This window comes from Musa acuminata, chromosome BXJ1-3 (genome assembly GCF_036884655.1).
Source record: "Musa acuminata AAA Group cultivar baxijiao chromosome BXJ1-3, Cavendish_Baxijiao_AAA, whole genome shotgun sequence".
Lineage (NCBI taxonomy): Eukaryota > Viridiplantae > Streptophyta > Magnoliopsida > Zingiberales > Musaceae > Musa > Musa acuminata.
The window spans coordinates 12991773-13018220 of NC_088329.1; the positions used below are offsets into that span (position 1 = coordinate 12991773).

General features: G+C 42.6%; 1 protein-coding gene across 1 annotated transcript; it reads right to left on the reverse strand.

The window, feature by feature from the left end:
- LOC135638529 (26 kDa endochitinase 2-like) lies at positions 1-26308 on the reverse strand. Its single transcript, XM_065151674.1, has 4 exons — positions 25845-26308; positions 25625-25778; positions 205-552; positions 1-40 (listed from the first exon to the last, which is right to left on the reverse strand). Exons 1-4 carry the CDS (start codon positions 26149-26151, stop codon positions 1-3), a joined length of 849 nt encoding a protein of 282 aa, XP_065007746.1. The 5' UTR covers positions 26152-26308.
- Between the last annotated feature and the right edge of the window lie 140 nt (positions 26309-26448).

Genomic DNA, 26448 nt, shown 5'->3' on the forward strand with positions numbered 1-26448 from the left:
TTATAGCATTATATGTTCGAGATGAACAGTAACTTCTATTCTAACAATGAAGTATAACAGTAAAATGGCATCAAGCGACATCGTTGTAGTTGAGACTCCAACAAATGAAATAATGGGTTGTGAAAAAAAAAAAGAAGAAGTGATTATTGAAGGATTGTGAATAATATATATATATATATATATATATATATATAAAGAAATCGCCGATAGCAGTAGAGATGATCTCCATAGCTCACGCCGAGTATGTCGCAATACCTCTTGTAGAACCTAATCCTATTTGCGCAATTGGCATCGAACCCCTTCCCGCACTCCACCCCTCCGTTGATGATGTTGGTGACGGTCCCGTATCCCGGAACCCGTCCCGCCAACCGATCGACATCCGACGACGTCCACTTCCCGACAATGACCTCATGGCACGATGGCTTGGGGGACTGAGGCATCATCCAGAATATGGTTGTCTTAAACGAGATGACTCTGTCGGTGGTCACCAGCTCCGGGATGCTTAGTAGGTCCATGCCAATGGCTTCTTCGACACTCTCGTAGTTGTAGTTACTATAAGAATTCACATCAAGCTATAGCTAGAATTGCTAGAATTGATAGCAGACTCTTCGTTCTCGGTGTTAGGGAGAGCTTCTTAGATCTAGAAAGGCCCTCAACCGTAGTACTTCTTGCCGACAACGCATGGGTACTAAGTGATAGCAAATAAGATTTCCCTAACTGTATGAGGAAATCTCTCTACTCTGTCGAGGAAAATCCTCCCTCTTAACCTGTATAAATAGGAGGGAAACAGCTTCAATATAAAACGTCTTCTTTAATAATTATTCCTGTCTTTTATCTTTTCCAACATGGTATCAGAGCATTGCTTTTGATTTCCTCCTCGGTGACAGCACCAGCTCTACTGTATCTCTGTGTGTTGGCCAAGCGGCCATAGCAGCATGCTGCTTCAAGTGGAGTCATTGAAGAAGCTTCTCGGGACACAACGACGAATGACGCACCGGGATGCGGATTCGGAGCCAGCGCTAACGAGCACCGTCTTAGCTTTGCTCATCCACTCCTTCTCTTCTGTGTCGGCCTATTGCTTGCTCTCCTACTTTGCTGCCTACAGCAGACACTCTCCGCCGTCGCCACGTAAGGAGAGAAACATTCTCCCACTGCCTCCTCAATGGTGGTGTCTTCCTCCTCAACAGCGGTGTCCTCTCCATCGGTGAACAGTGGACGCAATGGCGGTGTCTTCCTTGCTTAACTACGGCTGCTACGTCTTCCTCCTTTGCTGTCGTAGCCTCTAAAATCCCAAGGATGCTGTGACATCTTCCGCAGCCGCTTCCCGGCCCGCAACAATCGCTTCCCTCTGTAGCAGTAGTAGCAGCCGCTTCCCTTTGCCGCAGCCGCTTCCCTCTACTGTAGCCGCAGCGTCTTGCTTCCTCATCTACCACAGCTGCTACCGCTTCCCTCTGCATTGAGGCCGACGGAGCTCTTCCTCTATACGCCTAATCATTGTAGATTTTTCACAGGTTTCTCCTGCTACAGCTTCCTTGAGCACTACTGTCGATTTCCCCACCTAATCGTTGCAGATTTCTTTAGTATCGCTGTAGCTTCCTCATATGCTGCAGCTTCCGTAGCAGCCGCAGCCGCAACATCGCTACAGCTTCCTTATCTTCTACAGCCTCCTTATCTGCTGCAGCTTCCTCAACTACTGCCGCAGCAGCAGCGATCTGCTCTTGCTCTTCTCATAAGCTCTTATTTCCTCAAATCCCACTGCTCTCCAAACCCTCAACTTCTCTTCACTATGATACCGCCACTACTCTTGAGCAAAAAAAAAAAAAAAAGAGATTGTTTGGGATGTCTTCATTATCTTCTTCTGATATTCTCGTTACTATATCTGCAGGGACTCCTAGTCCTTCTCCTATAGGGCTTATCTCCATCAATGCTACCACGCTAATCCCTTTCAAGTCATCAAAGGGTGGCAACTATGCATCCTAGCGGGCTCAATTTTCTAATCTCTTATTGTTGAATCTCGGATTTTGATGATGAAGTCAATTGTCATTTGTTATCTAATCTATATGTTGAGATAAGTGTGCAGGATTAACTACGATGAAAGTAAGACATGCAGCAGGAGTTGCGCCGGAGTCAAGACAATGATCACGTTGGGAGTTCAAGAGTTCGACGGAAGTTCGGACAGTCGTCGGAGGTTCTGCGGGAACAAATCCGAGAAGTCCATAAGCTTGCCAAAGAAGCTCGTCGGAACTCGCCAAGTGAATCTTTGCAAGTCCAGGAGTTTGCCGGAAGTCCGCAGGAGCATCATCGAGGGTTCATCGGATGATCGACGGAAGTTCGCCGAAAGCTCACCGGAAGAAGCGATTGACGCACTGGAGCAAGTTGCAGTAAATGTCTTAGGAAAAATCGTAGTTAGCACATTGATTAAGTTGGAAATGGGAGGTGATCCCATTAACTTAATCTTGGGGCAATTGGGCCCCTAAAAAACCCAAATTGGGCCGAATGGATCAACCCATTCGGACCCTGATTTCTGCCAGGCGGTTGAACCGCCCAAGGCAGGAGGTTGCACCGCCTGGGCTCAGTCTCCGAGCGAGACTGGGAGGTGCAATCGCCCCAGCCAGGTGGTGGTACCGCCTGGGGCTCAGTCTCCGAGCGAGACTGGGCGGTGCAACCTCCCTTGACAGGAGGTGGCACCGCCTGAGCTCAGTCTTCGAGCTCTGCCAAGCGGTGCAACCGCCTCAGTCAGGTGGTGCAACCGCCTGAGCTCGGTCTTCGAGCTCTATCAGGAGGTGCAACCGCCCCTGACAGGAGGTAGCACCGCCTAAAGGCTCAGTCTTCGAGCTCTGCCAGGCGGTGCAACCGCTCCAGTCAGGAGGTGCAACCGCCTGATCCCGGAATTCCGGGAATTGACAGTTTTGAGCTCCAAATTTGAACTGGGTTGGGGCCTATAAATACCCCACCCATTCAGCACTGAAAGGTAACGAACTAACACCGAAATCTTGATCCTTTCCTGTGATTCTTAGAGCTTAAAATTGTTGTAAAGGCCAAAAGTTCTTCTCCCTCTGTTCTTCCAAGTTCTAAGTTGTAAAGAGAGGAGAGAAAATTTCTATAAGGGTTGTCTCCTAAGCCCGTCAAAAGGAGTGAAACTGTAAAAGGGTGGTTGGCCTTCACCTATTGAAGGAAGGCCTCTAGTTGACGTCGGTGACCTCGTCGGTGGAGGAAGCCAAAAGTGGAGTAGGTCAAGATTGACCGAACCACTCTAAATCTCGGTTTGCATTTACTTTGAGCATATTATCTTTACTGCAAACCTCCTCTGAAGCTTACTGCTTTCTGCGCATATACGATCGGGTTTCAAGCTTTGCACTTTCCGAATCAGCGTTTAGACGTAAATCTGCTTTTTCGTACGATCATCATATTTCAGATTACGTTTACGTTTTGATTTTTACCATAACTGCAAACTACCTTTATACCCTTGCTTAAACTGTATCTCGCCTAATCAAGTGATTTACGAATCAACATTTAGACGTAAATCAGTTTTTTCGTACGAACGTCGTATTTCAGTTTGCGCTTATATTCTGGTTTTCATCATAACTGCAAACTGCCTTCATAGATTGACTTTAACATCATCTTGCTTAATCTTAAGTTAAAGTAATCTTAGAATCGACTTTCAAACAGAAATCATTTTCATCGTTCGAACGCAGTTTCGTTTTAATTGCAGAAATTTTCCGCTGCACTAATTCACCCCCCCCCTCTTAGTGCTCTTGATCCTAACACTTATTTGGTTACGACTTGCTAGGATATGTTGATGACTCCTTTAGTTGTCTGCCAACCATGATCGACATCCTCAGCGAACCCAGTCCAATACCAAATCTAACTCACAAACTGTGATTGCATCAAGATCGTCTCATCCTCCAAGCTATTCAAGCCTCAGTTACTGGTTCCATCGCTCCACTGATATCTTCCTATGGGACTGCTATTAAAGCATGGTCTAAACTACAAACTGTTGGAAAATCTTGGGGGCGACATCACATGCACAGCGGAAGAACAAGAAAATAAAATCCCTGATTCCCAAAGAGACGTTCATCGTCGTGCGAAGATTGGTGCGCAAAATCCGCGAAACTTAAAACTGCGTATAGAGTAGGTTGTGTTACCTAGGGAGATCGTATATCCCTATTTCCTTGCAGATCCTTAGGAGATGGTGAAGGAGGTCAAGCGTCCTCCTCTCTAGCGGTGATCCACATAGCAGGGTTGCGACGACGCTCCTCAAAACTCCAAGCCTGCTCTGAGGTGGAGAGGAAGAGGAGAACAGGAAAGGCAAGCAAAGGCTCTAGCCTATGAGGCTCTGAATCCCTCCTATTTATAGAGGTCCCCTATCAAACCCTAATGGGTCATCCCCTAGTAGTCCCCAGACGATACAGGGGAATCCAATCCATTGGACCTGTCTGTCCTCAATTACCATGTACCTATAATCCCTCATCCATCTAATATTCCAAAGACCATATATTGAGCATGGTGTTGTCAGACCCATACGGTTTCTACTCGAGTCTCACTCTAATCGGATTCTCCCGGAGAACTCTTTCTCTCTCAACCCGAATGACCCTGGCCAGAGATTTGTCTGAGCAAGAACACATGGGATATTCCTCTCATGACGCTGAGAGTAGATGATCCTCTGTCGACACTCAATAGCCCTCGTAAGGTCGACTACCACTCCCAATGACTAGCTTTACTAGATCTGGGACACCCAAACCTATAAGTCTGGTATCAAAGAATGGAGCACTCATACAGGACATCCTTGGTGTCTCAAGTTTAAGGACCAGATACATCACTAGGACTACGGAATCGCTGTCTAACAATAAGGCATCATCAACCATCCAACATTCCGTAAGCGGATCAATCAGTGAACCTATTCTCCAATGAGCACCTGTACTGTATCCCTAGTGTCCCTACACGAGCAGCTATGAGACCAGCTGCATCCATCATATGGACCGGTATACAGCACACCAGTCTATCCGGTTATCACGATGTCCCTCTCGAGTAACCTATGACCGGGATTATTTAGGATATGTGTTTAAAGGTGAATCGATCTCATTATCGTGATCTCATCACGATCCGATTCCCATTGCACAAAGCCAAGGACATCACAATATATATATGCACATATGCAATAGTTATAAAGTGATATACGCCAAAATATAATAAGCAAAAAGATTCTGTATCAAGTCACACGTGCCATCACTCACGTGATTGGCTTGCTGGGCACCTATGACTAGTAATCTCCCACTTGACCTAAAGCCAATCACCTATGTGTCTGATCCCCATCAGACCCCTGTGACGCTCAAAGACAATCTGAGACAACGGCTTTGTCAGTGGATCTGCAATGTTATCTTTGGATGGAACTCTTTCCACTACTACGTCTCCTCGGGTTACGATCTGTTTGATAAGGTGGAACCTCCTCAAAACATGCTTAGATTTCTGATGAGACCTAGGTTCCTTTGCTTGAGCAATCGCCCCGTTGTTGTCGCAATATAGGGAGATCGGCTCCTCGCTACCCGGCACGACTCCCAAATCTGTAATGAACTTCTTCAACCAGACTCCCTCCTTTGCTGCATCTGATGCACCAATGTACTCCGCCTCTGTGGTCAAGTCAGTAGTGGTATCTTGCTTGGAACTCTTCCAGCATACTGCTCCTCCATTCAAGGTGTATACATACCCTGAATTTGACTTGCTATCATCGACATCAGACTGAAAACTTGAGTCAGTGTAGCCTTCAACCTTAAGGCTATTACCTCCATATACTAGTAAAAGATCCTTAGTCCTTCTCAAGTACTTAAGGATACACTTTACTGCTTTCCAGTGCTCCAAGCCTGTATTCGCCTAATACCTGCTCGTGACACTCAGAGCATGTGCTATATCAGGCCTAGTACATAGCATGACATACATGATAGACCCTATTGCTGAGGCATAAGGTATCATATTCATGTTCGCCCTTTCTTCTGGAGTCTTTGGGGACATACTCGTAGAAAGCGATATCCCATGTCTCATCGGTATGAGACCTCTCTTGGAATTTTCCATGCCAAACCTTTTGACAATGGTTTCTATGTACCTGGACTAGGACAAGCCAAGCATCCTCTTGGATCTATCTCTATAGATTCTAATCCCCAAGATATAGGATGCTTCCCCTAAGTCCTTCATGGAGAAGTGTCTAGATAACCAAGCCTTTACTGTGGATAGCATTCCTACGTCGTTCCCAATGATGAGGATGTCATCCACATATAACACCAAAAAGGTGATAGCGCTCCCACTTACCTTCCTGTACACACAAGGCTCATCTTCGTTCTTAACGAAGTCATAAGATATGATTGCCTCATCAAATCTTATGTTCCAACTTCGGGAAGCTTGCTTTAGTCCATAAATGGATCTAAGCAACCTACACACCTTATCTGGGCAGTTCTTGGCCACGAATCCCTTAGGTTGCATCATATACACCTCCTCCTCGAGGTTCCCATTAAGGAATGTGGTTTTCACATCCATCTGCCAGATCTCATAATCACAGTGTGCTGCAATAGCCAATAGAATTCTGATGGATTTTAGCATTTCTACGGGTGAAAAGGTTTCGTCGTAGTCAACACCTTGCCTATGACGATACCCCTTAGCCACTAGCCTTGCTTTATAGGTCTCTACCTTTCCATCTACTCCGATCTTTTTCTTAAAGATCCACTTGCAACCGATGGGTACAATACCTTCGGGCGCATCAACTAGGTTCCAAACCTTATTGGAGTACATATAATCCATCTCAGAATTCATGGCTTCTTGCCACTTCCCGGAGTCTATACTCATAATAGCCTCCTCGTAGGTCTGAGGATCAATATCCTCAACATCCGCTCCTCTAATATGTCTCACATATCTCTCAGGAGGATGGGATACTCTATCAGACCTGCGTAAAGTTGAAACTTGTGTATTAGGTACCTGAACAGACTCGGGCCATAGAGTGGTGCTTGAGCTTGGTTCTCCAACCTCGCTCAACTCTATCATTCTCCCACTATCTCCGCCAAGAATGTGTTCCTTCTAAAGGACCACTGCTCTCTTAGCGACAAAGATTTTTTTGTCCTCGAGATGATAGAAATAATACCCACAAGTTTCCTTGGGGTATCCCATAAATTTGCATCGCTCTATCCTTGATTCTAACTTATCGGGGTTGTGTCTTTTAACATGGGCAGGGCAGCCCCAAATCTTAACAACCTTAAGATAAGGCTTCTTCCCTTTCCATATCTCATATGGTGTAGACACAACCGACTTAGTTGGAACTCTGTTCAGAAGGTAAGCTACGGTTTCTAGGGCATATCCCCAGAATGAGATGGGTAGGTCAGCGAAACTCATCATGGACCGTACCATATCTAATAACGTACGATTTCTCCTTCCAGAGACACCATTGAGCTAAGGTGTATAAGGAGGTGTCCATTGGGATAATATCCCATGGTCCTTGAGGAATTGAGTAAACTCTGTACTCAAGTACTCACCTCCTCGATCTGATCGAAGAGTTTTGATACTCTTTCCAGTCTAGTTCTCCACCTCATTCTTATACTCTCTAAATTTCTCAAAGGTCTCGGACTTGTACTTCATTAAGTACACATATCCATAAGAAATCATTAGTAAATGTAATGAAGTAGGAGTAACCTCCAATGGCATGAGTTGACATGGGTCCACATACATCACTATGTATGAGTTCCAACAGCTCAGTGGCTCTCTCTCCAGTTCCACTAAATGGAGAGTTGGTCAGTTTTCCACGAAGGCAAGACTCACAAGTTGCATATGACACATAGTCGAATGGATCTAGATATCCATCATTTAGCAACTTTTGAATCTTTCTTTCATGGATATGACCTAGCCTACAATGCCACAGGTATGCACTGTTCATCTCATCTCGTTTCCTATTGGACACATTTATATTCATGATATGTGGAGCAGTGTCTAGCATAAATAAACCTTTATGCAATATTCCTCTCGTCAATCTCCCCTCGGCTTTGCTAGAATTTACAATAGATTGTAGATGTGATAAGCAATACTGGTATCCAATACCAATGCACTATCACAAAAATCTGACAATTGGAGATTGATCATGAATGTACCTGAAGCTTCATCAAGCTTTTGTTTCGCCCTTTCTGCAAGGTACTCTTTGCAGTTTCTCTTCCAGTGCCCATCTTTACCACAGTGGAAGCACTGGCCTTTGTCCTTTGCTGGGTCTTTCTTAGCAACCTTTGCTTTACCTGGTTTGCCCTTGCCCTTTCCCTTCTTAAGGGACCTTTCTGCTTTCCTTTTCTTTTTGGTCTCACCAGTGTAGAGAACTGGCTTCTCTTTCTTAATAGTACTCTTTGCCTCCCTCAACATATTGAGGAGCTCTGGGAGAGTCACATCAAGCTTGTTCATATTAAAATTCATTATGAACTGTGAAAAGGAATCTGGTAGGGACTGAAGCACAATGTCCACACACAAGTTATCCTCTAGGACCATTCCTAGACCTGTGAGTTTCTCTATCCACTCAACCATCTTTAGGACATGGTTCTGAACCGGTGTCCCCTTAGTCATCCTAGCACGGAAGAGGCTCTTGGATATCTCATATCACTGAGTCATTCCTTGTTCCTCAAACAATTTGCGGACATGTAGGAGAATGGATCTGGCATCCATCTTTTCATATTGTCTCTATAACTCAGGAGTCATAGAGCCCAACATATAGCACTGAGCAAGAGTGGAGTCATCAATGTACTTCACGTAGCAAGCGATCTCATCCTTGCTTACCTCTTCTTCAGGCGTAGGCATCACTGTATCAAGGACGTACACGATTTTCTCCGCTGTGAGAACAATTCTCAAGTTACGGAGCCAATCCGTATAATTTGGACCTGTGAGGCGGTTGACATCAAGTATGCCACGTAAGGGATTTAAAAGCGATATTTTCTAAAAATAAAGATGCAGCAGAAATGAATAACATGCAGATTTTGCAAGAAATAAACTATCAAGACATGGACTTCTATCTTAATATGCTCCAACTATTTTACTAACGAGTCACGCGACACCCTCAGCACGTGAAACGGAAGTCTCCGGCAGACTTCTAGTGGGGATCAGGATCCAATCAGCGTCTTAGTGTAACCTCGAGGGACTCGACCAATCACACTAAGCTTAAAAGGTAGGCAACTCTTGCCGATCACAACTCCTTGTGATTCCCCTCCTGTTCGGCCTCCGAATCACCTTGGCCTCGAGGGACTCGACCAACCATGATGTTTGGTTAAGTCAACACCTTCGTTACAAGATGAGTCTGATTTGATGATATACCCTCGAGGGACTCGACCAAGTATACCATGCCCTCAGGTCACCAGTGACATCTTTATGTCGTAAGCAAGATAGCGAATCGCGATATAGGTGAGTCTCGAGGGACTCGACCAACTCAACCTACACCGGGAATCGGTTCCTACTTATAACGATGGAAGGCCACGTGGGTCAATCTAATTGCCTCACGTTTACCGACTTAATATTATCAAGAGATGTTTCTATGATTTGGTCTCCTAATATGACATGTCACACATATACATATTTAATATATATCTACATCGCATGCAAATATATATACATATCTAGTATGTGTATAAGCAATCACACCAGATGATCATGGATCACAACCTAATATGATTAGGCCCGAGCCAGTAGGCCTAATCACTCACATCAAGATCTATGTGTGCAACGGTGCATCTCCATGCCCTGTGATCGTCCATCTCGTCCTCGTCGGTTCCGTCGACATCTTGATGCATCTTCATGCATCACGATCGTCCGTCTCGTGAGTCCCGCTATCGCATCCACGCTCCCGCTGCGCCTCCTCATGTGATTACAACTTAATCATAGGCACACAGGCCCGACAATAAACGAGAAATATAATGGACGCTCGCAGACCTCAATAATAATAATCACAAGTACACACATCACACGGTCCATGATCATCCGTCCACACATCATACATCACATGTATAAATAATCATCATCATGTAGGACTACTAGATAATAATAAAAATAATAATCAACTAAACCTTTTAATTAATTAATATTTTCTGAAATCAGGGACATGTAGGGAATTTCTGAATTTATATGGGTATTTTCGTAATTTAGACAAAAGACAGAAATTGGAATTTCTCAAATTCCGAGGGGTAAAATTGTCTTTTGACAAGAAAACCCTAATGCCCTACTACCCCTTGCTGCTGCCGTCGCCGCCGCCACCCTGCTGGCGGCAGCCTGTGCGGCGTGGGGCGGGGCGCTGCCCTCGCCTGTGGGCGGCACGCCCGCTGGCGGCGCTACCGCTGCAGGTGGGCGCCCCCGCGGGCGTCGTCGCCTCCGCAGGCAGTTCTGCCGGCGGGGCAACGCCCGCAGGCGGTGCTGCCCCTGCAGGTTGGCGCCCCTGTGGGCGTCGTCGCCTCCGCGGGCGGTTCTGCCCGCGGGGCACCGCCCGCAGGCGGTGCTGTCCCGCTGGGCGGCCGCCCCTATGGGGGGGGGGGTTTCGCCCGCGGGAGCAGCGGCGGCAAGCGGCGCCTCACCCCGTGGGCTGCTAGCCCCGCCAGACGTTACGCCTGCTGCAAGCAGGCCGCCGGTCGGCTGCTGCAGACGCAGCCCCTGTGCTGCCTGCCTGTGGCTGCGCTGCACGCAGATCAAGGGCAGCAACTGTTGCTGTCCTTTCTCGCTATTGCGTCAACGATTTTAACATCAAAAGTCTTCCTAAACACAACACACGCAGTTCAAAACCAATCATTCATACGAATAATCTAGCTCTGATACCACTGTTGGGAAATCTTAGGGGCGACATCACATGCGCAGCGGAAGAACAAGAAAACAAAATCCCTGATTCCCAAAGAGATGTTCGTCGTCGTGCGAAGATTGGTGCGCAAAATCTGCGAAGCTTAAAACTGCGTATAGAGTAGGTTATGTTACCTAGGGAGATCGTATATCCCTGTTTCCTTGCAGATCCTTAGGAGAGGGTGAAGGAGGTCAAGCGTCCTCCTCTCTAGCGGTGATCCACACAGCAGGGTTGCGACGACGCTCCTCAAAACTCCAAGCCTGCTCTGAGGTGGAGAGGAAGAGGAGAACAGGAAAGACAAGCAAAGGCTCTAGCCTATGAGGCTCTGAATCCCTCCTATTTATAGAGGTCCCCTATCAAACCCTAATGGGTCCTCCCCTAGTAGGTATTGGATCTGTATCCAATAAGACAAGGGCTCCGTCGGATATCTCATATCTGAACCTCTACTCATCGCAATGCCTACCATATCTGTGTGACCCTCTAGGCCCAATATCGAGCTGGCCATGAGTCATACCTGTCAGAACTCCTTCTAACTCAGTGATGTATTATCTTTGTAATAATTCACTTGACTCATCGACTACGGAAGTACTAGGCCACTACGCCGTAGTCCCTAGACGATACAGGGGAATTCAATCCATTGGACCTATCTGTCCTCAGTTACCGTGTACCTATAATCCCTCATCCATCTAATATCCCAGAGACCGTATATCGAGCATGGTGTTGTCAGACCTATACGGTTTCTACTCGAGTCTCGCTCTAATCGGATTCTCCCGGAGAACTCTTTCTCTCTCAACCCGAATGACCCTGGCCAGGGATTTGTCTGAGCAAGAACACATGGGATATTCCTCTCATGACGCCGAGAGTAGATGATCCTCTATCGATACTCAATAGCCCTCGTAAGGTCGACTACCACTCCCAATGACCAGCTTTACTGGATCTGGGACAGCCAAACCTATAAGTCTGGTATCAAAGAGTGGAGCACTCATACAGGACATCCTTGGTGTCTCAAGTCTAAGGACCAGATACACCACTAGGACTACGGAATCGCTGTCTGACAATAAGGCATCATCAACCATCCAGCATTCCGTAAGCGGATCAATCAGTGAACTCATTCTCCAATGAGCACCTGTACTGTATCCCTAGTGTCCCTACACGAGCAGCTATGAGACCAGCTGCATCCATCATATGGATCGGTATACAGCACACCAGTCTATCCGATTATCACGATGTCCCTCTCGAGTAACCTATGACCGGGATTATTTAGGATATGTGTTTAAAGGTGAATCGATCTCATTATCGTGATCTCATCACGATCCGATTCCCATTGCACAAAGCCAAGGACATCACAATATATATATGCACATATGCAATAGTTATAAAGTGATATACGCCAAAATATAATAAGCAAAAAGATTCTGTATCAAGTCACATGTGCCATCACTCACGTGATTGGCTTGTTGGGCACCTATGACTAGCACAAACAACCTTGGTGAATCATTCATGTACTTACAAGCTTAGTCTTCTATCCAAGCTGATGGTGACCAAACAAGAGGGAAGTACTATCACTGATTATCTACAAAATATCAAAGTTATCATTGATGATTTAGCTTTGATAGGTCATTCCCTATGTGACGAAGAGATCATTATTTATACCCTTAATGGTCTCGGAGATGATTACAAGGAGTTGGCAGTTGTAATTCGGGCACGCGACACACCAATATCATTTGAAGACCTTTATGACAAGTTGACTGATTATGAGACATATTTGAAGCGTGAGGACAAGCTACTCGGACCAACTATCATAGCTCAAGTCAATCACATGTCTAAGAGGAATGGCACTTGGTACCCTCTGAACATCTCCAAAGGTTTGACTTATACACATCTTGATCCTATGGATCCCATGCGAAACCCCCCTTATCCTCTTAATCATAACTTCTTGCAAACTAGCAACTCCAATAATCGTCCATCTTGGTATCCTGCCCCAGCAAGCTAACAAAGACGGGTCGTCTACCAACTGTGTGATAAACTCGGACACTCAGCTAAAGTTTGTCAGTCTCAACCCAGCCTCCTTACTCCGTCACACTGGCCTCAAATAAATCTTCTAACTACTCTGACGACTAGCCAGCCCAACTGGATTGTCTACTCTGGCACCTCACATCACATTACCACTGATCTTCAGAATTTGTCTCTTCACAACACCTATAGTGGCAATGAAGATATCATCATCGGTGACGGTAAAGGACTTCCTATAACTCATACTGGTTCCACAATGCTTACTTATGATAATATCACATTTACACTTGATGATTTATGTGCCCCTCATATTAAACGCAACCTTATTTCTGTTTCTCAATTTTGTAAACATAATAATATTTCAATTGAATTCTTTCCAGATTCCTTTCTTGTTAAGGAGTTGAGCATGGGGGCATCCTTGGTCCAAGGCCCGAATAGAGGCAACATTTACGAATGATCGTCAGCTTCACAAATAACCCAACCCACTGTTCATTCTTCCGTTGCGACTCTAGTTGATGTGTGGCATCGTCGTCTTGGTCATCCCTCGTCCTTTATTTAGCAGAAATTACTTTCTCGTTACTCTCTTCCTATTTTTCAATCATATAGTTCTATAATGCATTGTGATGCATGTCTTAGTAATAAAAGTCATCAACAGCCCTTTGGTTCATCTTTCATTTCCTCCTCTAAACCATTTGAAATTATTTGTACAGATATTTGGGCCCTAATCCAATCTTGTCTTTTAATAAATTCAGATTTTATGTTATTTTTATATATTAGTTTACTAAGTACACATGATTATATCCTCTTCACCATAAATCTGATATGTCTATCATCTTTCCCACCTTTCGAAAGTTGGTCGAAAACCACTTTCAGTCTACAATCAAAATGGTTTACTCTGATGGTGGCGGCGAATATCAAGCCCTGGCATCTTATCTCTCCGCTTGTGGTATTCAACCCCTCAAGTCTCCCCCGCATACTCCTCAAATTATTGGCTCCGCCGAATACAAACATCGACATATAGTAGAAACTGGGCTTACACTTCTACATCAGGCCTCTGTGCCTTTCAACTTTTGGACATCAGCCTTTCAAACCGTCGTCTATCTTATTAATAGGATGCTTATGTTAGTCCTACATTACCAGTCCCCCTTTGATACATTATTTCACAAACCCCCAAACCTTTGTAAACTCAGAGTATTTGGTTGTCTATGTTATCCATGGTTACGTCCCTATGTCTCTCATAAGTTAACATAATGATCTAATCCTTGCGTTTTTATAGGTTACTCTCTTGAACATAATGCTTTCTGCTGCTATAATCTCCACACTCACAAAGTCTTTATATCACATCACATTATTTTTGTTGAGTTAATCTTTCCTTTCCAAAACCATACCTTTCCTACCATGCGGACCACTTCATTAACCATTCCTCACTGGAATATACCTCCGATCCAATCGGACGAGCCTCTCATGACATCGTCCCATTCCTTCCCTCATGATCCTCACTATATCACTCATCCAATTCAGCAATTGCCCATTCCCTCCATTTCTACTCCACCTCTTTCTTCTCCAAATATTAGGGTAATTAGTTCCGAAACACACCCATTATCTTTATCTCCTTCTTAGTTAGGTGACACTGACATACCTACACCTGACCCGGCCTGTGTTAATGACTCTCAACCACTTATTCCACCAACACAACCTCACGATCCCATAGTCCCAAACTATCCTATGACCACATGCTCTAAGAGTGGTATTTTCAAACCACATCAAGTCCTTGACCTCCATGCTATCATGGATTCATCATCCACCATAATTGAACCCACCACCTTCACTCAAGTCCAAAAATCTCTGCATTGGCGTATCGCCATGTGTAAGGAATATAATGCCCTCCTCTATAACTCAACATGGGATCTAGTACCCTCTCATCATACATAATGTTAGGATCGGAGCGGCACTAAGAGGGGGGGGGGTGAATTAGTGCAGCGGATTAAAACTTCGGTTTTAGAAAAATTTTTCGTACGATAAGAATGGAACTTGAAAAGCTTAACTTGAAAGCGTATTCTTAAAGTTGCGCAGCAAAGGTAATAAGGAACTAAAGCATGTAAGAAGGTTTGCAGTAATGTAAATAGCAATAATGAAATGCAAACCAGAGATTACGTCGATTTTAGAGTGGTTCGGTCAAATGACCTACATCCACTTGCGAGGCCCCTCTTCGATGAGGCTCCCACCTTCCACTAGCAAATCTCTTGAAATGAAAGGGTAAATACCCCTCTTACAACCTTTTACAAATAGTTCAACCTCTTACAAATTTTCAATAAGAAAGAAGGAGGAGAACTCTCTAGCAAATTGAAAACAAGACTTGCTAAGACTTTCTAAGACTTTTCTCTCAATCAAAATGTTTCTCAAAAGTTGTTATCTCAGCTGAGATTTGAGGGGTATTTATAGGCCTCAAGAGGATTCAAATTTGGGCTCCAAAATTTGAATTCTCTTTGGGTTCCCGATGCTGGCGGTGCCACCGCCCAGCGTTCGGGTGCTGAACGGTGCAACCGCCCAGCCCAGGAGGTGTCACCGCCCAGCCAGGCGGTGCCACCGCCTGGCTCTCCGGTTCACTGGTTTGGCTTAATTTTAGCCCAAACCAAATCTGACTTTGGGCCCAGTTGGCCCCTAACCAGGATATAAGATTATCTCTTAATCCTAATCTTAATTACAAGTGAACTACATAACAAAACACATCCTAAGCAAGTTTTCAACCGCGAACGTCGAGTCTTGTTCCGGCGAGCTTTCCGACGAACTTTCTTCCGACGGACTCCCATCAAGCTCCCGAACTTGTGATGACTTTAACGAGTAGCCGAGCCTTCTCGGTGATCTCCGTGAACCTCCGACAATCTCTTCGGCGAACTTCCGAAAATTTCGACAGGTTCCCGATTTCTTCTCGGTTGGTTCCGGCAGCATCTCCGACGATTCTTCGGACTCTTAAACGTCCATCGAACTTGACTCCGGTATCCTTGCTTTATGTTTTCTGGTTATCGTAGTTAATCCTGCATACTTAACTCAATAATATGGATTAGATCAATTAACCCACCAATTGATTATATCATCAAAATCCGAGATTCAACAATCTCCCCCTTTTTGATGATGCCAATCAATTGATGACAGAGTTAAACATAACTCCCCCTATCTATATGCCATATTATGAGAAGATAAAAACACTTGAATTCCATCCCATTGGATTCAAGCATAACCCGATAAGTTCTAACCGTAGAGCTTATCGTGATCCTCAATAGTAAGTACGAAACTTCGATGAAAATCATAAGTTAAATGAAAAGGGACGAATTTTACTACGACAGAAGATAAAGATTTTCAATATAAATTTCATGATATAGATGTAAGGCATGCTTTCAATATGATCAATCAATCTTGTGATATTTTTAAGGATTTTGCAAGGCATATAAGACATTCATATCACACAAGTTTTTGTAATTCATATGCTATTGTTATGGTGTAAGTCATCACTTCTCCCCCTTTGTCATCAACAAAAAGAGACAAGCCAGCTAATTGATGATCATAGAAAAAAGGTTTAGCATTTAATAGTAAACAAAGTTCATCATTCAAATTTGCTAGAAATAGTTTATCCAAAAGAAATCATCATTTATGCAGATCAAAACAGTAGTTATCTAAAAGGAAGGATCAGTTATCGTTCAATCGATGATAAACTTTAAACTTGTTGTTAAAAGCAAACAGAACAGAATAAAAAGATACATCAATTTAATCCTTAGGAGGTAATCCACAGTGCTGATACATGATATCTATTTTTTCATTCATTTGTTGTAGTGTCTTCAAATTTTCAACTTGTTGATTTTGAATTTGTTCTTGCTGTGATTTGATCTGAGACAGTTCCGCCATAATGAGATCTTCAGAGGAGGAAACAGGAGCTGAAGGTGCTGCGCCAAAAGGACTAGGAGGAGGAGATTCATTTCCCATAAGAATTGGTGTTTCGGGGTGTTCTATTGGTGGAGGAATTGGATCCGTCCTTCTAGGCTGCCTAACCCATATGCCATTGCTAAAAGTGCACCTAAGTCTTTTCAATAGGTTTTTATTTATTATGTTATATCGATCATTTTGAATAGATTCTTCATCGGGTGGGATGCAAATGTCATAGGCATGAAGAAATCTAGTGATTAACCTCCCATATGGCAACATATCTTTAGCCATAATATCCTGCATGTGTTGCCGAATTGAGTACCCAAAACAATTATGCTGACCAGTCATAATCCAATACATGGTACTTATCTCTATTTGACTTATTTCGTCAAGATGAAATTGTTTGGGGAATATAATGCTTGTGATAATGTGATGAAGAATTTTAGAGTTGAAAGGCAGTAAGTGTTCACAACTCTTGGGTAGGAAGTCAAGGTTTGGATTTCCAAAAATTGTTTCTACGGCTTCGGTATAGGTTGCTCCTATTGTGTTGACGTCCCATTTACCTTTAAAATAGCATCCCTTATCTTTTTCAGTTATGCCAATTAGCTCACAAATAGTGCTGTCAAATATTCTAATGGGTGTTCCTAGAAGGTAAGTGCTTAGGCTATCGTTGTCCTCATATAGGTTGGCATAGAACAATCTAACTACTCGCGGATAGATTGGTTCATCTATTTGTAGTAGAGGTAGAGCTTCTAGGTGTGCAAACCACCTAATGGGTTCTAAGTCCTCTAGTTCACCCAGATCAACGTATTTTCCCTTATGGATATATCATGTTTCAAATTTTGGAAAGCTAAGGGCAACCTCTTTTGATCTAAAAAGATCATGGTCAAATGAATCTCCTTCAATCCTTTTTCCTTTTGATCTCTTAGGAGCCATTATCTAGACAAGATGATGATGAAATTATGAAAAATAAGCAAGGGAAAGAGAAAAGAAAAGAGGGAATGGGATACCAAAAAGAGGGATTTCAAGTGTTACCTTATGGAGATTATGTTGAGAGATGGAAAGCTTGGACCACCAAGAATCATTCTCCAATGCTTCTAAGAGTTAGAATGAGGGTTAAAGGGAATGGGAGATGGTTTTGAGAGCTTTTTCTTCGGGTTGGGGGCGGTGTCACCGCCGGCCCTAACCCCTCGGGTTAATAAGGGTCGCTCGGTCGGTGCCACCGCCAAACCGAGCGGTGTCACCACCTGGCGCCCGAGCGCTCAGGCGGTGCAACCGCCGGATCTGGCAGTGCCACCGCTGGCATCCCGCGGAGGAAAGAAAAAAAAATTTTCTTCCTCCCTTTTGTTTAGCTTCTTCCCTCAAGATAATAAGTTATACTTTAATGGATCATTTTGAATTGAAGAAGAAGGAAGAAATCAAATCCACAAAAGAAAGGAAAAAGGACGAGTCATTTTTCGTGATGCTCATTTTAGAGACAATTTAACATGCTTAATTCCCTTCTAATGAATTCAAATTGATCTTCGTTCAAAGCTTTTGTAAATATATCTGCTAATTGATGCTTTGTGTTAATGAATTCTAGAACAACATCATTGTTAAGGACATGATCGCGTATGAAATGATGCCTAACGTCGATGTGCTTAGTTCTAGAGTGCAGAATTGGATTTTTAGTAAGACATATGGCACTAGTATTATCACATTTTATGGGAATGTTTTTAAAGTGAATTCCATAGTCTTCTAATGTATTTTTCATCCAAATGACTTGTGCACAACATGCACTTGCAGCAATGTATTCGGCTTCCACCGTAGATAGTGCAACTGAATTTTGTTTCTTGGAAGTCCAAGAAACAAGTGCATGTCCTAAAAATTGGCATGTTCCGGATGTACTTTTTCTATCTATCCTGCATCCGCCAAAATCGGCATCTGCATAAGCTATTAGATCGAATTTTTCAGATTTTGGATACCACAATCCTAAATTTGGAGTTCCTTTAAGATACCTAAATATTCTTTTAACACTCTTCAGATGAGATAATTTAGGATTAGATTGAAACCTAGCGCAAAGTCCTACACTAAACATAATATTTGGTCTAGTCGCGGTGAGATAGAGTAGACTACCTATCATTCCCCTATATGTTTTTTGATCGAAATTTTCACTATTTTCATCCATATCTAACTTAGTCGCAGTACTCATAGGGGTGTTTATTGCTTTTGAATTATCCATGTTAAATCGTTTTAACAATTCTAATGTATATTTGGATTGGTTAAGAAATATACCATCACTAAGTTGTTTGATTTGTAATCCTAAAAAGAAAGTTAATTCATCCATTAAACTCATTTCAAATTCATGACTCATATATTTGGCAAATGATTCACATAGTGATTCATCTGAAGAGCCAAAAATAATATCGTCAACATAAATTTGCACAATAAGAAAATTATTTTCAAAATATTTAATAAACAATGTAGTATCAACCTTGCCTTTGGTAAAATTATTTAAAATAAGAAAGGAATTAAGCCTTTCATACCAAGCTCTAGGAGCTTGTTTCAAGCCATAGAGAGCTTTAGTCAATTTGAATACATGATTAGGAAGAAGAGAATTTTCAAATCCGGGAGGTTGTTTAACATATACTTCTTCGGAAATAAAACCATTCAAGAAAGCACTTTTGACATCCATTTGAAATAGTTTAAAATTATTACTACTAGCATAGGCAAGGAGCATCCTTATGGCTTCTAATCGAGCCACGGGAGCGAAGGTTTCTTCGTAATCGATACCTTCTTCTTGGTTGAAACCATTGGCCACTAATCTAGCCTTGTTTCTAACCACGATACCATTTTCGTCTTGCTTGTTTCTAAAGACCCACTTAGTACCTATGACTAAGTGGTCACTTGGTCTAGGAACAAGCTTCCATACCTCATTCCTCTCAAATTGGTTCAATTCTTCTTGCATTGCAATGACCCAAAAATCATCTTTTAAGGCTTCGTCAATGCATTTAGGTTCAATTTGAGAAAGGAAAGCGGCGTTAGCACAAAAATTCTTGAAAGAAGAACGAGTTTGAACCCCTTTTGTTGTATCTCCTATAATTAGCTCCTTTGGATGAGCATCTACATACTTCCATTCTTTGGGTAAAGAAATTTCGGAAGAAGATGCATTCAAATGGCTATTTTGAGGAGGGGGTTCGTTTAAATTCAAATTATCAAAACCAAGATCATCATCAAAATCATTTTTCTTTAAATCAGAAATTTCATTAAAAACTACATGAATAGACTCTTCTATTACTAAGGTCCTTTTGTTAAAGACACGAAATGCCTTAGAAACGGAGGAGTAACCAAGAAAAATGCCTTCATCGGATTTAGCATCAAATTTACCTAGGGCATCCTTTTCATTTAAAATGAAGCATTTACAACCAAAAACTTTAAAATAAGAAATATTTGGTTTTTTGTTATTCCATAATTCATAGGGAGTTTTTAATAGAGATGGTCTTATTAGGACCCTATTCATGATGTAACAAGCCGTATTTACGGCTTCGGCCCAAAAATATTTGGGTAAACTATGTTCATTTAACATAGTTCTTGCCATTTCTTGTAGGTTTCTATTTTTCCTTTCAACTACTCCATTTTGTTGAGGATTTCTTGGAGTTGAGAAGTTGTGATTGTACCCATTAACTTCGCAAAAATTTTGAAAGTCACGGTTTTGGAATTCACCACCGTGATCACTCCGAATTGATGAAATCATGAAGCCTTTTTCGTTTTGAGTGAGTTTACAAAATTTAGAGAAACACTTGAAGCAATCACTTTTGTGAGCTAATAAATAGGTCCAAGTGTATCTAGAGTAGTCATCCACAATCACAAAATCATATTTGCTTCCACCTAGACTTGTTGTATCAATTGGTCCAAATAAGTCCAAATGGATCAATTGTAATGGTCTAGTGGTGCTAATTTGATTTTTTGGTTTGAAGCTTATTTTTATTTGTTTGCCTAGTTGACATGCATCGCATACCTTATCCTTAATAAACTTCATATTCGGAATCCCTCGTAGTAATTCTTGAGATGAGATTTTAGATATTATTTTCATGCTGGCATGACCTAATCTCCTATGCCAAAGCCAAGCATCATCATTTACGACGGAGAAACACATTTCATTACTTAGTTCATCAAGATTGATGGTATAGACATTATTTTGTTTTAAAGCAATCATAGTCATGTTATAATTTGGTTTTTCAATAATGCACATATTTGATTCAAATCTAACGATGTAACTTTTATCGCATAGTTGACTAATACTCAAGAGATTGTGTTTCAATCCATCAACTAGTAAAACATCATCAATGGAAAAACTAAATTTGTTACCAATAGTTCCCTTGCCAATGATTTTGCCTTTGTTGTTGTCTCCGAAGGTGACGTACCCTTCTTCTTTGCTAGTGAGCATAGAGAAATGAGATGGATCTCCAGTCATATATCTTGAGCATCCACTATCGAGATATCATCTCTTGCTCCTAGCTTGTGGGTTTGTCTACAAAAGAGGATGATTTTTAGGTACCCATTTGATTTTGGGTGCCTCAAAAATTGACCCACTAACTTTGTTATTTATTATTGAATCCTTTATAGTTCCTTTAGGAACCCATATTAATTTTTGTGAACTAATTTTCCTAAATGGACATTTGTAGGCAATATGTCCGGATTTGCAACAGAAGTTGCATTTCATATAAGAGGAAACATGTAATGTAGGTCCTTTTATGAAAGTGATAGGATTTTGATGTAATCCTTTTACAAATCCAATTCCATTTCTATTTGCGATGTGACCCTTGTGTGCAAGGATCATATCTAATCCTTTGCTACCAACCTTAAACTTGTTTAAGGTTTCTTTAAGAAGCAAATTTTCATTTTTTATTGCTTCTAAATGCTCACACTTAAGAGCATGGAGGAGTTTGAAGACTATCAAACTTATCTTGTAGCAAAGCATGCTCTTTCTTTAAGATACTTAACTTCTTGCTAACAGTTCTACATTCATCAAATAATTCATGAAAAGTGATAGAGAGTTCTTCAAAAGATAAATCTTCATTAAATAAATCACATATCTCTTCTCCTAAAGCCATTAGCGCGTAATGAGCAACTTGCTCGGTGTTGGACTCCTCTTCTTCGGACGCACTTAAATCATCCCACGTTGCCTTGAGCGCCTTCTTCTTTGATGTTCTCTTTTTGGCTTGAGGACAATCGTTCTTGTAGTGTCCCGGTTTTTTGCATTCATAGCAAATCACTTGGTCCTTCTTTTGTTCAAATTTATTTTTTGTATTATTTTTAAATTTGTTCTTTCTTAAGTATTTTTAAAATTTTTGAGTCAAAAGTACAATGTCATTGTCACTGTCCTCATCACTTGATGTTCCTTTCAAGTGGTCTTCTTGTGATTTGAGTGTCATATCCTTCCTATTCTTTGGAAGGGGGTTCTCGAGCTCGTCATGAGCTTGACATGTCATTTCGTAGGTCATTAGAGACCCAATGAGTTCTTCAAGAGGGAATGCTTTAAGGTCTTTGGCCTCTTGAATAGTCGTAACTTTTGGATCCCAACTTTTAGGGAGGGATCTTAAGATTTTAGTTACTAGTTCAAAGTTAGTAAAATCTTTACCAAGAGCTTTGAGTCCATTGATGACATCCGTAAACCGGGTGTACATGTCTCCGATGGACTCACTTGGTTTCATTCGGAAAAGTTCGTAAGAGTGCACAAGGATGTTGATTTTGGACTCTTTCACTCGGCTAGTGCCTTCATGAGTGACCTCAAGAGTTCTCCAAATATCAAAGGTCGAATCACAAATTGAAACACGATTAAATTCATTTTTGTCTAGTGCACAAAATAAGGCATTCATAGCCTTTGCATTTAAAGCAAAAACCTTCTTCTCCGATTCATTCCATTCGCTCATCGGAAGAGAAGATTTTTTAAATCCGTTTTCAACAATAGACCAAAGCTCAAAGTCCATAGAAATGAGGAAGATCCTCATGCGAGTCTTCCAATATGTGTAATCCGACCCATTAAACAAAGGTGGTCGTGCAATAGAATGGCCCTCTTGCATGCCAGAGTAAGCCATCTCTCTTGGGTATTAAACCAAATATGAGAGATAACCTTGCTCTGATACCACTTGTTAGGATCGGAGCGGCACTAAGAGGGGGGGGTGAATTAGTGCAGCGGATTAAAACTTCGATTTTAGAAAAATCTTTCGTACGATAAGAACGGAACTTGAAAAGCTTAACTTGAAAGCGTATTCTTAAAGTTGCGCAGCAAAGGTAATAAGGAACTAAAGCATGTAAGAAGGTTTACAGTAATGTAAATAACAATAATGAAATGCAAACCAGAGATTACGCCGATTTTAGAGTGGTTCGGTCAAATGACCTACATCCACTTGCGAGACCCCTCTTCGATGAGGCTCCCACCTTCCACTAGCAAATCTCTTGAAATGGAAGGGTAAATACCCCTCTTACAACCTTTTACAAACAGTTCAACCTCTTACAAATTTTCAATAAGAAAGGAGGAGAACTCTCTAGCAAATTGAAAACAAGACTTGCTAAGACTTTCTAAGACTTTTCTCTCAATCAAAATGCTTCTCAAAAGTTGTTATCTCAGTTGAGATTTGAGGGGTATTTATAGGCCTCAAGAGGATTCAAATTTGGGCTCCAAAATTTGAATTCTCTTTGGGTTCCCGATGCTGGCGGTGCCACCGCCCAACGCTCGGGTGCTGGACGGTGCAACCGCCCAGCCCAGGAGGTGTCACCGCCCAGCTCTCGGGTGTTGGGCGGTGCCACCGCTTGGCTCTCCGGTTCACTGGTTTGGCTTAATTTTAGCCCAAACCAAATCTGACTTTGGGCCCAGTTGGCCCCTAACCAGGATATAGGATTATCTCTTAATCCTAATCCTAATTACAAGTGAACTACATAACAAAACACATCCTAAGCAAGTTTTCAACCGCGAACGTCGTGTCTTGTTCCGGCGAGCTTTCCGACGAACTTTCTTCCGACGGACTCCCATCAAGCTCCCGAACTTGTGATGACTTTAACGAGTAGCCGAGCTTCTCGGTGATCTCCGTGAACCTCCGACAATCTCTTCGGCGAACTTCCGAAAATTTCGACAGGTTCCCAATTTCTTCTCGGTTGGTTCCGGCAGCATCTCCGACGATTCTTCGGACTCTTAAACGTCCATCGAACTTGACTCCGGTATCCTTGCTTTATGTTTTCTGGTTATCGTAGTTAATCCTGCACACTTAACTCAATAATATGGATTATATCAATTAACCCACCAATTGATTATATCATCAAAATCCGAGATTCAACACATAAAACATCATCGGGTGTAAGTGGGTCTTTCGAATTAAGCAGAACCCAAATGGCTCCATTGCCCGATATAAAGCACTCCTCGTCGCTAAAGGGTTTCATCAAAGACCTGGAGTTGATTTCACTGAGACATTTAGTCCCGTTGTTAAGCCGACTACAATCCGACTTATCCCGAGTTTGGCCACCATTAAGGGCTAGCAATTACGATAATTGGATGTTAATAATGCCTTTTTACAGGGGACTCTAACCGAAGCTATTTTTATGCAACAACCTCCTGGTTTCACTCATCCTCAATATCCAAGGCATGTTTGCAAACTGCGAAAAGCTATTTATAGACTTCGTCAGGCTCCAAGAGCTTAGTACATAGAACTTGGCTCTTTTTTTACTTTAGTTGGCTTTCGCAACGCCAATCTGATACCTCGTTATTTCTCCAACAACATCATGGTGACACAATATATTCTGGTATATGTGGATGATATTATTGTTATAGGCAACAACCTTGTAGAAATCTAAGCGTTCATCAAATAGTTGGAGGATCGATTTTCGCTTAAAGATCTAAGACCCTTGAACTACTTTCTGGGCGTAGAAGCTATATTCACATCTTTCGGTCTCTTTCTCTCACAAAGAAAGTACATTCAAGATTTATTATCAAAAATTAAAATGCAGGATGCAAATGTGGTTACAACTCCTCTCTCTACTAGTGGCTCTCTCAAATTGTCTGATGGCAGTCCTACTATGGAGCCCACTCGATACCAACAAGTCGTTGGCTCCTTACAGTACGTAGCTCTCACTCGTCCAGACATCTCTTTTGCAGTCAACAAATTATCACAGTTTATGCAGAGGCCATTTACTATGCACTAGTCTATGGTCAAACGAATCCTGTGATATCATAAGGGGACCCTCAATCATAGTCTCTTTCTTCGTAAACACTCTCTACTTCATCTTCATGCATTTGCTTATGCTGATTGGGCATGCAACGTTGATGATCGAACATCCACATCATTGTACATTGTGTTTCTTGGCGCTAATCCAATCAGTTGGAGTTCTAAGAAGCAAAAGACAATCACACAATCTACAACTGAAGCTAAATATCATATCATCGCCACTGTCACTACCACTGAAGAACTCAATTAGGTCACAAATTTGTTCAAGGAACTTAATATCAATTTCTCTCCTATAATATATTATGATAATGTCGGAGCTACCTATCTGTGTGCTAATCCGGTGTTCACTCCCGCATGAAACATATTGCTATCAACTTCCACTTTGTGCGAAATCAAGTTGTCCGTCGTTAACTTCATATTTCTCATGTACATATGACTGATCAATTAACCGACTCACTCACAAAGCCTCTCGCTCATAAACTGTTTATATTGTATTGATCGTATGAAGCACCATATTGATTTCTTTAAATGTATAAGAAAATTTCTTTATTCTGTTGAGGAAAATACTGCATGGGTACTGAGAGCTTCCTGACTAGGAAAATACTGATTTCTTTAAATGTATAAGAATTGATAGCAGACTCTTCGTTCTCGGTGTTAGGGAGAGCTTCCTGACTAGGAGATCTGGAAAGGCCCTCGGCCGTAGTACTTCTTGCCGGCAGCGCATGGGTACTGAGAGCTCGGGAGACAGTAATCGCTTGGATCGCCTTGTTCTTGGAGATAACAGAAGCCCCAGGCGAACGGACCATCGGGTGCTGTCGCCCACCCACCTGTGCAGAACAACACCGGCGTCAAACGGCTGCTGCTGTCACAGCCAACCAAACCTAAACACAGACCAGTGGTTTCGTGGGAGGTCTGTGCCAGGAAAGCGGCGACCTCCCGCTTGCGAGTGTCGGCGTCGCCCGTGGTGGCGAACCCGCGAAACGCGGCCGCCGCGGCTACGAAGGCGTCGTAGGTGTAGAATCCTTTGGCGGGGCAGGCCGCGTCGTCCCGATGCTTCAGCATCCGGTCGAAGAGCGAGGAGGTGATGAGGGATGCCAGGCTGCCGTTGCCGGGGACGAAACGACCGTCTCGGAGGGTTCCGCATCGCTGGTCGAGCGTGCCCGACGAGGTCACGATGGACAAACACAAGACGGCCTCCATTGCTGCGGTCCCTTTGCTTGGTCCGGTGTACAGGGAAGAGATATTGTCATTCGATGGGAGGTGGCGAAAAGGATTACCATTGACGCATCTGCAGGAAGTTTCCTTTGAGCCATCGCCGCTGACCGACTGGAAAATGCAAGTCAGACCTTTCGGTGGAAAGTCCGAGACATTGTGAGCCTATTGAAATCGCCCTTCTAAGCTTACTATAACCACCCAAATCGAGAGAATTGCATTATAAAGATTTCGTCGGTGTACAATTGTTATCTTATTTAATTAAAAAAATAATTAATATAATTT